Source organism: Lutjanus erythropterus, chromosome 12 (genome assembly GCF_056507025.1).
Source record: "Lutjanus erythropterus isolate fLutEry1 chromosome 12, fLutEry1.hap2, whole genome shotgun sequence".
NCBI lineage: Eukaryota > Metazoa > Chordata > Actinopteri > Lutjaniformes > Lutjanidae > Lutjanus > Lutjanus erythropterus.
In genome coordinates, this window is record NC_139328.1 from 1,985,942 (window position 1) to 2,002,018 (window position 16,077).

The 16,077-nt window shown below is 38.0% G+C and overlaps 1 protein-coding gene and 1 long non-coding RNA gene across 2 annotated transcripts; one reads left to right on the forward strand and one right to left on the reverse strand.

Annotated features, from left to right (window-relative positions):
• Nucleotides 1-1,024: 1,024 nt before the first annotated feature.
• On the reverse strand, nucleotides 1,025-5,962 carry LOC146317287 (uncharacterized). The gene is made up of 3 exons (XR_014771640.1): nucleotides 5,830-5,962; nucleotides 3,853-3,946; nucleotides 1,025-1,923 (listed from the first exon to the last, which is right to left on the reverse strand). It is a non-coding gene; the product is annotated as an uncharacterized LOC146317287 (long non-coding RNA).
• On the forward strand, nucleotides 5,957-14,697 carry tmem71 (transmembrane protein 71). Its single transcript, XM_084732120.1, has 10 exons — nucleotides 5,957-6,091; nucleotides 8,175-8,236; nucleotides 9,589-9,631; nucleotides 9,926-10,135; nucleotides 11,498-11,784; nucleotides 12,059-12,253; nucleotides 12,543-12,609; nucleotides 12,898-12,959; nucleotides 13,422-13,471; nucleotides 13,562-14,697. The coding sequence occupies exons 2-10, from the start codon at nucleotides 8,206-8,208 to the stop codon at nucleotides 13,583-13,585; spliced, it is 969 nt and encodes a 322-aa protein (XP_084588246.1). The 5' UTR covers nucleotides 5,957-6,091; nucleotides 8,175-8,205; the 3' UTR covers nucleotides 13,586-14,697.
• Nucleotides 14,698-16,077: the final 1,380 nt, after the last annotated feature.

Genomic DNA, 16,077 nt, shown 5'->3' on the forward strand with positions numbered 1-16,077 from the left:
TTTATTACTTTAGAAAATGGGAAATCTTTTAGATTTTTTTGTTGTTATTATATATATTATATATTAAAATAACCAGAATGCACATTTTATTTTTGTGTATGCACTAAGAGTAAAACACATGCAAATATCATTAATACACGTCTAATATCCTTCTAATATCTCTGTCTCATGTTGGTCTTTCACATTACTAAATACACCAGTAAAAACATAAACTGTGTTAAAATATAATTAAACTATTAATTAAGGTACAAACCTCTGAATTAAGATAAGTAATAGAGCAATATATAAAATATAATAAAGATATATATAAAGTAAAATTAGCTGCACCTTTACCAGCTGCAACATGAAGGTAATTCATACATTAATATTTCATTAATGGTCCATTCCTCATTTTAGTGATTTTAATTTTTTCCCTTTACATTTAAGTATATTTTGATGCTAGTATATTTGTTAGTCTTCTTTCTCCGCTGACAAACACTGTGTCGTAGAGAGATATTCAAAACTTGCCTTTTGACATCTTGTTGCTCATGCTTTTACTCTGGAAGTCCTGACCGGAACCTGTATTGTTTGTGTTTTAATTTGACAGCTGCTGGTGCTTCCTGTGTGTGGGCGAGGCTCAGTGACAGCTGCGGGGCTCCGAGCTGCTGAGCTTCACTTTGTTTTCATCCTGCCGAAGAAAAAAAAATAAACCAGGATTTCAAACGAAAGTCCAGAAAAAAAGACGAAAAAAGGAGCAGAAGAAGAAGAAGAAGAAGTTGAATCAGTCAGAAGAAGAGAAGAAGAGTTTTTCTTCTTCACGTCACGTAGAGGAAACAGTGAGTTCAGCTCAGTCCCGTTATTTTTCTTTGTCTGGGTTTGTACAGAAGATTCTGCTAAGATCAACAGCAAAATATGAAAAAAAAAAAAAAAAAAAAAAAAAAAAAAAAAAGTAAAAACAAGACAGTCTTTCAAGTCGTCGGAAATTTTGAAAGATGTTTAAAATAAATTTGGCTGCACGCAAAAATAAAAAAGATGGAAAAAAAAAAGAAAAAAAATAGTTATTTGGTTAGAAATATTGAAGTTACTGAATTTAACTGCACCGTTTCAAATGCAATAATTACAATTAGAAAATGTCTAACAATTATTTACATAATTTCTGATAAGAGTGTGTTCTTACAGGATACCAGACCTTCTTTATCATGGAAATATTACAGGAATGTTGCAGCTAAAAATAGATTGAAGATATGAAGCCAAGGTGTAACATGTACTATAGGCTGTGATAATATAGATAAATATATGATATATGATTATAATAAACTAAATTTGACAGCATAGTAAAAAGAAAAGAAAGAAAAAAACATTTATTTGGTTAGAAACTGGAAAGAATACCTCATTTAACTGCATTGTTACAAATGCAAGCTTCATAATTATAAAAAATAAAAGTTTATATTATTTCTTAAATTACAGAAATATTGGTGCAGATGTGAAGGAACAATGTAACATATAGTCTCTGAGTGATACAGTAGAAATGTAAGGATTATTAATAAGAAAAGAAAAATACTGTAGGATGGTTATTTGAAAATAAAAAGCAATAATGTAATATTAGAACAATGGGAACACTGTGAACTCAAAATAGAGCATCACACATTCAGTAAAGTCACTAAAGCCACATTATGGGGGAGAATAATGAAGAAAAAAAACACAAATTACAATAAGTTCTATAAAGATTAAATATATAAGAAACTGGAGGCTCCAGTAGAAATGTGATCAGAGTTCAGACGGAGACGCTGCAGGCAGGTGGAGGTGAAGGTTCCTGGTCTGTTGGTGAAATGGTTTGATCCGTCTTTGTGTTTCCTGCTACGCGTTTTCCTCCAACATCAGCAGCTCCAACAGAGACGAGAGGCTGCTGTATCTGCTGCTGCAAGGCATGCTGGGAAACACAGACTGGGAAGAGTCCAATAAGATCCATATGAAGGGGGGATTAAATAAATTAATAAATGTCTCCAACCATTGTTTACTCTGAGTAAATTTACAGAGGATGAACATCTTTTACAGCAGTGCTCTGAGTTCACATTCATACAATAACATCAGTAATAATTACAAAAAATGATTTTAAAAAAAGTCAAATAAAACTAAGAACAGCCAAGAATGAAAGAAAAACAGACAAAAATATATCAGAATAAATAACAAACAGTTCTGCCAAGAAGGATAAAGACCAACAGCAACAATCAAAACAGTAAAATGCAGAAAAAGTTCATTATAAACAACGAATAACAATCCTGTCATCATTTTATGAAGCTTTGAAGGTACTGAGATTAAATTCTTACAGAAACATGAAGGTTAGGAAGCCAACAGGACTCTTATTTTGAAATATTATAGATAAATGATGAGAATAGATAAATAGAAAAGTATATTACTCCCAATTATTATGCAACATTTTATAGTGCTTCATTGTGTTTTCTTTACATTGTGAAGTATGAGGTTTTTCCATAAACTCTTACATTCTTTAGATTTCCATCTTTGTTATCCTTTAATCTGAATTTCTGAAGGTCATGTTGCATGAAGAAAAAACAAGGTAGACTCGTTTGCAAAACGTTTGTTAAATTAATTAAAAAAAATGTTTTATTGTTTTCCTGTATGTTTAGATTCAGAAGAGTCACCAAACCACATCTCTAATCTTTTTTTATGACTGAACACAAAGCTGCGGTTTCCTGGTTTTCATAAATCTTTGTGGTTGTTATTTTTATCCGAATCCTTCCTGAACACAGAAGAGGAACTTCAGTTTGCTTTTTGTCAGGAAATGTAGATGTTTGTTTTTTTAGCCTCCAAACACTTCAGACTGTTCTGCTCTCACAGACACAAGATGAGGCCCGAATATGTGAAAAATAGATTTTATTGTTTTAAAGAATGACAGTTTAAAGTCTGATATTTATCGACCCGGTTTGCACATAAAGTGATTTGACTTGTTGTTATAAAAGAGACCAGAGCACAGATCTGATCTGTCTCACTGCAGGGACCACATCCTGGAAAAACCTGGAAAACCTGGGATTCTTTTGGCTATGGAACAAGTGCTGAGATTTTCTACTTAAAGGGATAGTTCACCCTAAAATGTAAATTCAGTCACCCTTATGCTGACTGAAGGTCGGGTTTAGTTTTTCAGTCCATAAAATCTGACAGTCAGATTGTCTTGATCTGATTCCTGGTCTCCAGAGGACGAACCCTTTATTAGATTTTAACGACCTCGTGACCTTTGGTTTTAGCGCCACTCTTAGGACGAATCATCAGGATGTGGAGGTTTGTGCTGCTCAGCCTCTGGAGGGCGCTACCAGGGCTGTAGACCGTTAGTGTTGTTTAAAATCACGAGGAGCATTTTTCAGTTGAAACAGAGGAAGATGAGATGAGAACACCCCCCCCACACACACATACACACACACACACACCCCTCCCTCAGCCCGCAGCATTCACTGTAACACACAGACAGTCTCTGTCTACAGCCCACCAACAGTCACTGACCCACTTCATCTGTCCGTTTGTCTTTTATTCAACAGAACTGAACAATAGAGGACAGAGTCCCGTTTCTGACTGACTGTAGGTGAATGTGCTCAGAAATATATGATATTTAACTGAATCATCTTCAAGTCAAGACTTCAGTACAAAATGTTCTGATCAAAACATTAAAGATCGGCCTGTTGGAATAATCTGCTTCAAGATATTCATCATGAAGTGTTTTATTTCTTTCACTGGACTCCAGTTAGTTTGTCTGTGCAGTGAACTGAGCGCAGTTCATTTGTTGTCGAGCAGGAATCTGATAAACTGAGGTTTTACATGTCAGACTATAGAGAATGTAAACATGTTTTTTTTCTGATATCTTACCTCATCCTGGAGAGAGTCTCACAAAACGAGTTGGTCTGCTTCTCTTCCTGCTCCACGTGATCCTGGATAACATGAGGCTGGTTCTGAACTGGTTCTGTTAACGAGACGGAGGTGAAGCTGTTAATTACAAGTGACATCATCAGAACTGGTTGTGTCATGATTCTCAAAGTCCACGATCTGATTTTAAGTTCACATTTGATCTTTAATTTTCCAGTGTGTGCAAGAAGGTGGCAGAAAGATAAAAAACATGCAGGGAGAATCACTGATCCTGCTTTTGATTTGAATTGATTTTCAATTTAGAATTTAAACTGTGACACCACTGATCAGAATCGTGGACGAACTTGTTAACCCTCCCAGTTTTCCCAGGAGAATCCTGTTTTTCATTGCCCTCTTCCGGTTTCCTCCCAGGGTCACATTTCTCCAGTATTTCCAGTATTTCTTTTGACAACTTTTAACAACACTTTAATTCTTGTTATCAGAGTCTGTTTCTGGCTCTGCAGCTTGTAGAAGTCCACTGTTTCCAGGAGGATGATGATACAGCTGCTCCTCATCTTCCTCAGTGAGTCAGAGACAGAAACAGAAAAGGGAAGCACTCCTAAGCTCCTGAAGCCCCGACACGCCAAGTTGACTTGAAAGACGTTGTTTACATCATGTTTTTATGCTGAATCTTCACTGTAGATCCTTCACTTGGAGCCTCGTTCACGTGCACACACACTGTCTGAGCTGGGTGTGTGTTGTGACGGTGTGCGCATGCAAGTGAACGGCATGTTGGGGCTTTAGGAGACTTTGATTGCACCAGATGAACAGTATGGAGGCCTTTTATGTTTCTTTTCCTGGTTGAAAACTGGTCACCATTCACTCATTCTACACTGCAGTTTCCCTTTGTGGACTGAAAAACTAAACCTGACCTTAGATCAGCATTAGGGTGAGTGGGAGTGAATTTTCAGTTTTGGGTGAACTATCCCTTATAACAATCCGCCTAACAACATATAAATGATGCGGCTGCCCAAGAAGCCGTAGGAACTCTAGAAATAATTTCTGAATATTTGTTTTTATTAGTTATTTTATGTATAAGTGTGTGATTATTTTATATAGATCTGTTGTGATGAGCAAATTAATTTGATGCACATAAAAACACCAAAAATGCTCCTCCACATGAGCTTTATTATTTATTTATTTGGTCATTTGTTTATTTATTTATTGATGATTATGCAAAGTAACTGCATTCAGCTCAAATTATCATGAGCTGCACAATTTATCTAAATTTAATCAAAATCGCAGTATGGCTTTCTGCAGTTTTCAAATTGCAGGATGTGCAAAATGTGTGTCAAAAAACTAATTCCTGCAAAAAAAAAACATCACACCATAGTAATTTTAACGTGTTTAATAAGAATAATGATGTAAAAATGATCATCACCTCTAATATCGCAAGTCAAAAAAATCACAGTTCAATCTTTTTTCAAAATTGTTCAGTTCTAATCAGGAGATTATGTAATAATTATGACAGACCTGATCACAAACTCTCCTCATGTTACTGTGAGCCGATGTAAATGAATAAGAGTGTAACATCATCAACGCTGTCAGGAGTAAATGAATCTTAGAGCTCCTAAATGCAGCAGTTATCATTGTGATGTTTTATTGTCATAAACTGTATCTTTATTTGTTTGGTTCAAGGTTCATTTATTTATCATTATACAACACAGGTTTGTATCAGATCATGGGGGCTGAAGTCCCTTTATGATACTCAAAACAAAAGTAAAAGTAGAGGAATAAATAATAAGCTATAAAAATAAAAGATAAGCTGTTTAAAACAGGAGCAGACTTGTGGAACAGCAAAACAATCACTTTAATTTAAATGTACCCATCAGGATACTGATGACACAATAATTCCAGGGATCTGATTGGTCAGTGATTGAGTTATTGGCATGTTTTGATTGTCTTAATTCAACAAAAGGAAACAACAACATGTGACTTCACCTCTGCAACAAGTCAAACTGAGGCTCTGGGCTTTTCTCAGCGTGACCGTCAGAGTTAAAGTTCCTCCCAGCAGACACGGGGTTAACAGGAAACATGAGCTCAGAGTCACAGCCCCTCTGTTTTTCTTTTCTTCTGCTTTTTTTCTCAGGCTGCTGTCGCTGCTGCTGCTGCTGCGTCCCTGCAGGATGTGAGAGAACCACAAAAACACTTCGCACTGAACGCCGAAGACCACGAGCAGATCTGAGCAGCAACAAGTTTAAAGGTAAGACTTTTAAAAAAACTCCTCACAGTGTGTGTCTTTATAAATATATCCTGCACTTATTTTGGAGTCTGATCAGTTTAGGATTAGATTTATATTAGCCTGAGGAGTCAATAGATTTAAGTTAATCCCTGGAGAGCTCAGACAGGAGAGAATAACTCCTGTGATCAGGATTAACTGAACTGACTGAGCTTTAATGAGTCACTGAGGAGCAGATCAGGGACGAGGGATAATCACTCAGAGCTGAAGTCAAAAAAAGTTTTTGTGTCTGTAAAAAACAGACTTCACTCCTTCTCTGTCCTGCCTGCTGGGTTTTATTTTATATTTTTCTTCTTGACCCAAACTAACAGTGAAGTAACAAGTATTGTGTGTTTCACGGTCTGATTTATCTGTTTCTGGTCTCAGGTTTCTTTCACATGTAGATGAAACATGCCTCTAGATTGCACAAACCAATTATGACCAATTATGTAGGAACAGTTTGTTAAAATACAACGCCTGGAAATGGCAAAATGGTGCAAAACAGTAAATTCAAAATCCAGTGGCTTTTTTCTATATCTGGACGTGATACCTACTGATTTTCATACCTATAGGTGAAACATACTGGCAGGTTCCTTTGTTTAAATTTTGTTTAAATTTTGTAGAGGGCTGTTTTCCATATTCCTGTGCAAGAACCATAAAACATGTCATTTTCCTCCACGACTGATGCAAGTTTCATGTGCTGTTTAGCACGTTTAGTTCTTCAAATAGGTGTTGTTTTTGGGGGGAGAAAAAGATTTTCAAAAAAATGCAAAAAAAAGAAGAAAAAGTCCTTGAAACTGAATAGAAGTTTTTTTGTTTTGTTTTTTTAACAAAAAAGAGAAAGAATTCCTAAAAAAGCAATAGAATCATCTCCTTCTGTGACATGGAGCTCCATGGTTAAAAACATTTAGAACCGTATCTGTGATCCACCGTTGCACCAGCTGACGTGTTTCTTCGTTATCATGAACACACACTCTTCTTTATTTGGCCTCAGTCCGACACACACACCGTGCTGCTGCCCCAAATGCTCACCAGAGCACCAAATGTGGATTAATCCGCCGCTGAAAATAGTCCCTGGTAAATGCACTATTTCCTCCTGTTTGTTTGATGAAAACTACAACGAGCTGCTGTTTGAGAAAATGTGAGGAAATTTGTTTTTAAAGAGTCTTCAGAAGCATCCAATGGGCTTTGAGCCGAGACAGACAGGAAGTCAGACAGCCAACAATCTTACCCAGAGCAGATAATGAAGTTTCACCTCTGTGTGCTCAGTACAGAGATAGATTCAGGGTGTGTTTAGCTTAGCTTAGCATGAGTTTTATTTTATTTTAACTTTATTTAAGCAGGAAGTCCCACTGAGAATGAAAATCCCTTTAACACTCTGGTTCCCTCCACATAGAGCCAATGGGAGTTTGGATCAGTGCAGAAAATAAACTCTGTAACAAAGAAATGTTCATGATGCTTGGAGGTTTCATTCAGCAAGATTATCTTCACAATCGCAGCCAGTAAGCTGATGTTGGCAGCTGCCTCAGGTCATGAAAGCTTCAATTCTTTTTATGTCATGAAACTACTTTCCTTCTTCACTAGAATCTACTGGAGCTACTTTCTTTTCACTAGAAAGAAAGTAGTTCCAACATGAAACTGCTCACAACAAGGTCTGTGGATTATCCTGAGTAACCGGGTCATGATTTCTGTAAAGAGACACGGGTTTAGAGTTTTTCAAATGCATTTTTCTGGCGCTTTGAGGACAACAAGCTGAGTGTCATCTCGTCCCATTATACAGAAGAGAAGACAGATAAATGTCACTACAGGCCAGAGGGGGTCATTAAAGGAAGTTGATTAAATAACAAGAGATTAACTAATTTAATCCAGTGACGGTATGACGGTAGATTTTTTTGGTTTTATTTATTTTTGACAGATGTTCAAACCTCAATAGAAGCCAGACAGGAAGTCAGAGCTGAGATGCACTAATATTTGGATGGTTTGGTTCTTTTCATGGAGTTTGTTGACTGTCAGAATAACGTCTGCATGTTTCTGACTGCTGGTGTCGGGTTTCTGATGTCTTTCACAGATTGACAGAAGACGCTCAGCCGCAGACGAACATGGCTCTGTTCTTCTCTGGAGCTGTTACAAGTACGTCACCATCAACTTCCACACACACACACACACACACACACACACACACACACACACACACACACACACACACACACACACACATACATCTGCGTCCACATATTCCTCAACAGTTACTGATCCTTACTGTTGTTTCTGTCTTTGTCCCCGACAACAACAGCAGCAGCATGTCTGCAAACATTTGATGGATTTTCAGGACGCGCAGCATCGACCCAAACGAGCAAAATCTTTCACAGCTTGAAATAATGGCACAATAATTTTTTTAATATCTGAACATGGCGTCTGCAGGTCCTCAAAAAGTCTTAAAATGTCCCGTGTTGGACAAATTCCATGTCTTCAGTCTAAAAATTGTCTTAAAATTGAGTTTATGGGAATATAATTTGAAACAGCAACAGTTAATCGATTATTTATCTACAACTAAATTATTCACCAGCTATTTTGATAATCAGTTAATTGTTTTCTCTGATGGTAAACTGAATATCTTTGAGTTGTGGACAAAACAAGACATATGAGGACGTCGTCTTGAGTCTGAAAATGAACTAGCTACTATAAGTTTAGCAGATTATATTGTCTCACCTTCCTGAATTCATCAGCTGTTTTTTTAACCGTTAGTTGCTGAACATGTAGAGTGACCGAGGCTTGTTCAACAAGTTATTTATCAGCATTAACCCTGAGAGATGGAAGCCCATTTCTGCCGGAGAAAGAAAAAAAATATCCCAATGGTAAGTCATAAATATGAGATAGAAAAGTCAAAATTATGAGATAAAAAGTCATAATGATATAATAATGATTTCAACGTTTTATCTCAGAAGTGTGACTTACTATGGGGATGTTTTTTTTCTTTTCCTGGCGGTAAATAACCAGTCAGGTAAAACATTATTTTAGTGTTTTGAGGGATTGTATTGATGCAGCGTCTGTGTTGTTCCCACATCACAACCTAAAAGTTGATGAACACGCTGAGGTCAGAGGAGCAACGTCCCAGCTCACATGAACGCAGCATTATTTAAATATTCTCCTCCATTCATGACTCTGCTGCTGTGAAGTTAAATGAATGAAGTTACAAACAGCTGAACAATGAGCTCCCTGTCTGTCTCACTGGATTTATCAGCATCTCGTCTCCTCTGTTCAGAGGAGCAGATTTACTCAAGTGGTTTCCACGCCGACCTCAGGAATGTCCTCTGGCTCTTCATGCTGATAACAGACAAGTCGTCTTTATTTAGACACCGAGGCACAGAACGGCACAGGACACACATAATTCATACGTCTGTGTGTGTGTGTGTGTGTGTGTGTGTGTAGCCCTTCACCTGTTTGTCTAACTCTGATCATCTGTTCTGATGTGTGTCGTTCAGGTTCACCGATTAAACGGAGGCTGCGGGGCAGTCAGTGTCAGGGGTAAGAACGTCTGAGTCTTTTACCTTCTGATTCATCTAACAGCAACAAACTGACACGACTTTGTCCAGGTTTAAGGAACATTAACACAAGAAATCACACAACAACAACAACAACAACAATAATAATAATAATAATAATAACTTGATACATCTTTTCAAAGTGCTTTAACAGGCAAAGCAGGAAAGTCTCCACGGCCAGTATTTCCAAATCTCTGCAGCTCACAGGCCGTAACTGTGGCCGGTTATAAACTGGTGTCCCTCATGCTGTCCTCCCTGCTGTCTGTGTCTCCCTCAGCCCCGACCTGTCTCTCCTCTCTCCCGACTCCTCGTATGTCTGTTACTCGTCCATGGACGGCGGCGATCCGTGCTGCTGCCGCCGCTCGCCGCGCCTCCTCACCAACGGATACTACAGCGTCACCGACGACAGCTTCACCTGGGACGACGAAGGCAACGTGTCTCTGACGCCCTGCAAAACCAACGTGTCCTACAAGGAGAACCTGGTCAGGTGAGAGCGGCGTAAAAAAAAAGTGATAATAAACTTTATTTGTACAGTTGCACAGAATCTTTAGAGTCCAAGTGGAACCTGTTTAACAGACAGAACGGTTAAAAACTTTTAAAAATGTAAAAAAAAACGTAAAGTGCAGGCTTGGGAAGTACAAGTAAACAAAGTTGAGTAGTCTGGTTTGGTTTTTTCCACAAAAAGTGCAGTACATTTGTTAAAAATACTGTAAAATATATTTCCTCCTCCACCATGTGAAAAATTTAACCAAACACGTGTTTTTTAGTCACATCAGCAGCCATGACATAACATGTTGTCATGAAACACACACACACACACACACACACACACACACAGACACACACACACACACACACACACACCCTCTTCTTCAAACACCTCTAATAGTGATGAGGTCATTCTCAGCAGCCAATCAGAGCGAGCCGTTCAGCACATGTCGAGCAAGTTTAAAAGCTGTAAAATTCTTCATGCCTGACATCTGCTGCGTTCAGGCGCCAGAGTGTGATGTCATCTGTCACGGTTGCTGGGAGACCATCATGTTATTGAAACCTTCATCGTCAACATGAGAAGAGTTTCTTTGCTCTCTGATAAAACTGATGAAGTCTGCAGTTACACACCTGCAGAGTTTTTACCTGCAGGTGTTAAACTGATTTTTCATTTCTTCAGTTATTGTTGAACTTTTCAGGTTGTTTTGAAAAATCAATTTCTTGACTGTGATGTTTATCGTCGCACTTGTTAAACAAGTAGAATCATGTGAAAAACTTTTACTGTGAAGCTCCACTAAAAAGAGAGTAAGTTCAGTAATAAGACACAACAATATTAAAATATAACAATAAGATAAAATATACAGTAATAGAATAAAATATGTATTTATAAAGTCAAGGTAACGCTTTAATTTTCATTTGTATGTTCTCTGCAGTAGTCGCAAAGCAACATGTTTGAAATTTCTATGAATTTACCCACAACAACATAAAAAAAAGATTTCATTTTTCACTTTCAACCAACTCAAAACCAAAAAAGACGACTGGCACAACCGTTTTTTCAATGTGATTATGTTATTTGAATTTTGGGTTCTTCCCTTATTTTTCTGTATTTATTCACACCTTTTTTTAATTTAATGTCACTAAATAAATGTAAATTTATGTACTTTCACAAAGTATATGTGATTACCTAGTGAACTAATGTAGATGTGGTATTTTCGTATGTAATATGTCCTCCATAATGAATTAAAAAATGAAAAAAACATTTGGTCAGAAAAAAAGAAAAATCAGCATTAATATCAGTAAAAACAGAAACGTGTCACAGATGAACATCAGGATTATTTCCATCTCATTTTTCGTCTCTCAGGGTTTTCCGGCGCAGACGGCGGCCTCGCAGCTCTCTGGCTCGCCTGCTGAGCGACGTGACGGAGAGCTGCCAGTCCTGGCTGGATGAGAAAGTCTTCAGAGGCGTCTTCGGGACGGGGCAGAACCAAAACCAGACCTGGGACGAGGACAAGGACCAGGACAGGGAACTGGACAAGGACCTGGACTGGGCCAGGCCCAGCCAGCAGGAGGGCCTGACCTCGTTGGACGAGACGGCCTGGTCCGTGTTCAACAGCACGGAGCTGGACGACAGCCGCAGCTTCACTTACGGTGCGTGAAGGACGCTTCAGTTGAGACGAGTAGATGATCCAAAAACAGACTTTGTTTCTGGAAAGATATTTTTCTGCTGGTTTCTCCCCCTAACTGTCATTTCCTTTCTTACTTAATGAAATTATTATTTTAAAGGTTTAGATTATTTAAGGTTTAAAACAAAAAAGTCTGACACCAAACTTTTCTAAAGTTTTCTAAACAGCTGAACTTTCATGTTACTGTCTGGTTGCTTCTCCACTGCACTGAATATTCAGATTTCTTTTGTTGATTTCAGACCACACTGAGATCCCGCCCCCTCCCGACAAAGTGGCGCCGCCCCCGAAGGTCCTCATCCAGGAGGAGATTTGCTCTGAGATCTGTCAATCAAAGGAGCGGTTCACCCAATCACTGGGCGGCCTCTCTGAAGTCCCGCCTCCCTCAGCCTTCTACACGAACAGCTGCTGCTGCCAGGCTGCACCTGAGCACACAGGTGAGTTTATTCAGTCATTCCTTCATGTGTTTGTTGTTGTTTGTCTGGTCTGAATAGTGTTTCACAAGTTTCTCTAGTTCTGTTTTTCATCAGTAAAGATTCTAATAAAAATATTACTGCTGGTTCATAAAAATATTTTTTTTAAAAACAAATGCTGGTAAATTCACAGATGTTTCAGTCACTGATGTCACAGAGGATGTCTGAGATTTTACTTTCACAACTGAAGAAATTGTATTTAATCAGAAGTTGTTCTCTTGAGATTTCTTTCTGACACGTCTTTGTGTTTCAGGGTTAACGATGAAGGCCCTGCTCCTCTTCATCTTCGCCATCTTCATCTTCACTGCTCTTTACTCAGGGTAAAACTCTACTTCAATTCTTAGTCAGTCAGTGCTCAGAAACTGCCATCCACAGAAAAGTCTGGTCTCATCTTAAACTGGAGCATCTGCAGATTAATTCAATATCTGATATTTTCTGATCAGCTAAAGTTAGAAACCGAATATTCTGACTGACACTAAAACCAGTCAGGTGGTCAGGTTCCAAACTAAAGTGTGTCTTGAATGCTCAGTCTTAAAAACTGGATCTTTTGTTCCATGTTTTTTTTTTGTTCACGTATTCAAGCGAGACTCACTTTTTTGTCCCTGCAGGTGTCTCTTGTGGAGCGCGACTGTAGCATCGACCGTGTTTGCAATGATCACAGCATTTATGAGTAAGTATCACAGAATTACAGGATCAACATTATGCATCTGTTGATGGAACAGAAAACGTTTGTACATTACATTTTTTTAAACTAGTTTTAAATTTAAATTTTAAACCGATGATATTGACTCGACCTCTAGTGGTCCATGATGGTCTAAATGGTTTCAGAGAGTTTTTGTTCCCAAACACGACCAAATTCAGGAAAAAACACTTACTTGTGATGTTGAAATTATAAAGTTTGGTCTTAAAACATGCAGGTATAATTTAAAGGTATAGTTCAGGTTTTTTGAAGCTGGGTTGTGTGAGAAAGACGGTTGACACATGGATTGAGTCTGTCCACAGATTTAAGACAGGAAATTTCAGTATTGAAAGGGTTTTTGCAAACTACTGCAGATCAGCAGAATGTACTTTTTCTAAAGTTTAAAAAGATGTTTTCTTGTTAAAACATTTCTGACCATCCTGTCTCTTTCAGTCCTGACGAAGTCGGGGCCGATGGGCGAGTGGCGGAAGGCGAAGACGGAGGTGAGTCCAAAATCCAAAGAGTTTCACTTCAGTTTGTCAACCGGCAGCAAAGAAACAACAATAACAGTCTGTGTCGATTCTGTTTTTCAGGATATCACATCAAGAAACGAGTAAAAGAGTCGGGAGACAGTTTCCAACGTTTGCAATGTGAAACTGGAAGAGTGACAGAAAAGATGTGGTAGAATTATTTTACATTTCACTAAATGTCTGCATGTAAGTTGCACTTAGACTAAATTATGCTGAGCTCTGGAAAACATTTTACACAGAAACACCAGATTGATGCTTTGACTGCAAAAATGACCACTTTTTGAATGTAAATCTTTATTTAAATCGACTGTTAGATGTGTCGAACAGAAGGGCTAAAGTTTTTAAACTGTTTTAGATGAAACTGAACATTAAACTTTTAAATCCAAAGCAAAACGCCGGGAAAATCAGCGTGATGACGCAGCACTCGCTTTGTAAATATTAAAGTCACAGTTTTTCCTGATGTCTGCTCGCTGTGCAGGTGGAAAAAGTCAGTTTGAAGTTGAAAATGAGACTAAACTTTATGTTTAATTCATGTTTCTGTATTTAAAGTTGGAACCATGAATCTTCTCAGCGGCATCATGTCTGGATTTTTTCCCGGAGTATAAAAGTTGAATCAGACGGTGTTTCTGTTAAAAAGCTGAAGGAGCTCATTAACATGGTGACACAAGTTACTGTAGTTTAGCAGCTATAAATCATAAAAAATAACAAATATAAAACATCAAAATGTACCTGATGTATTTTTAAATAAGTGTATCTATTGTGGATAGTTGAACTTGGCTTTTTTGGGCTGTCCAAAGTGACCAAACGTCAGACTTCACCTGTCTGGAGAACAAATTCAGGTCCAACAGAAAAAACAAAACAAAAACATAACTAAGGTGTGAGCGTCGCTGTGAAGCCTCACTTCTGTTAAAGACAAGAGCTGTGACTTTTTCTAAGAAAACCAACGCACAAAAACACCCGATGTTCTTCTGATCTACCTGGAGGTTTTACCACAGGAGATAAGTGCCATTTCTTTCCTGAGGAAACCGAATGAAGAGTTTTATTACAAAATGAAAGAGCCACAGTAAAAAAAAGAGTCTTATAATAGCACAAAATCAAACATGGTGGTCTTGAGACATTAAAGCTGCACCGACTCTGATTTTATTTCCTCTGATCACTGCATAACTGACACTAAAACAATCCGATGTTGTTAACCTCAATGATGATTAAAGTCAGAGAATGAGATGAATCTAGATATAATGTTCTCTTGTGCAGCTTTAAGAGTAGCAGGTGATAAACCTCATGATTTTTCTGTATTTTAAATATTAAATGATCATATTGTTCTCGGCAGCGTTTTGTAATAAAACTCTTTAGCTGTTAAGTGCCTTCATATCAGCCAGCAGTGCAGAAATAATAATAAAAATAATAATAATAATAATAATTATACAGGGAAGTGAATCTAAAATGCTGCTGAAACATTAATCAGACCTGCTCCGGTGGTACATGGAGATAATTCTCAGTGTTTGATTTCACCTGTGAGGCGGAACAGACGGGTGGAGTTTCCTGCATTAGAAAACTATTCAGATCCAAAGTATATATATTTTCTAATACAGCCATTTCCCAATAATAAGAATCTGTTGAATCTGAAAATCTTCTGCGGCTCACACAAACCTTTAATCACAACTCTGATCGACACATCAGACTAATCAGCCAGTGATGAGATATGAGATACATGTCAGTGTTAATGTGACGGGTCACCAAATATGGTGTAACACCTGTTAATCTTGTAATTTCAAACTTAAAATTTAAACTTAAAAAAGTCTGATATGTTTATTTTTCATGACTTCTCTTTTTTGCCTTCCACATGGACTGTTTACATGCACGTAAAAAAAAGCATGCTCAAACGTGATTGGTCAATACTGCTCGGACTACAAATGGAAACCAGATTGCTCTTGCCTTCAGATTCTGTGTTCATGTGCTGATATCTGTTTATAGAGATTAGTTCATTCTGAATTTCTCCAAAAAGTTTTACAAAGCTCAGCTTCTATATTAAGATGAAACCACCGTCTCCTTCACTGACCGGCTGGGAAAAAGCCACTTCACATCCACTGATGCTTTTCTGAAAAGTTGAAACTTTTTCCGACGCTCCAAAAGGAAAGTCCGCTCTGCCAGATGTACGGTTTTACTATCAGCTTGATGTCATGTTTCAGCAGTGCGTCAGTGGCAGTTTTAAAGTCCATGTGTGAACACAGCCGCTCTTGTTTTCTGTGGGATAAACTCCACCCAGCTGGCATCACAGGCAGGAAAATCTAAACCTCTTCACAGCTCCGGTGTGAGTCAGGTCTGCTTCTGTGTGAAGGTTCAAAACCTCTTCACGCGTATTTCACTCTGAGGGAGCAATAACTCCAGAAAATGGAAGAAACTCAGCTATGAGCTGTGTTCAGTTTTAAAACCTCCACAGTGTGCAGGGAGGAACATTCTGGGATCAGGGAGAGAAACTTTATGTATTTGTGTACATTTTGAAGCATCACATTACAGAAGGTTGACAGAAACGGCAAAATTCACCAAAAATTATTTTGCAGAAAAGTTTTTACGTTTGC

Coding starts and splice junctions, on each gene's coding strand:
- tmem71 (XM_084732120.1), top strand. CDS start 8,206: ATGGCTCTGTTCTTCTCTGGAGCTGTTACAA. Junction 10,136..11,497: donor TACAAGGAGAACCTGGTCAG/GTGAGAGCGGCG, acceptor TTCGTCTCTCAG/GGTTTTCCGGCGCAGACGGC. Junction 11,785..12,058: donor CAGCCGCAGCTTCACTTACG/GTGCGTGAAGGA, acceptor TGTTGATTTCAG/ACCACACTGAGATCCCGCCC.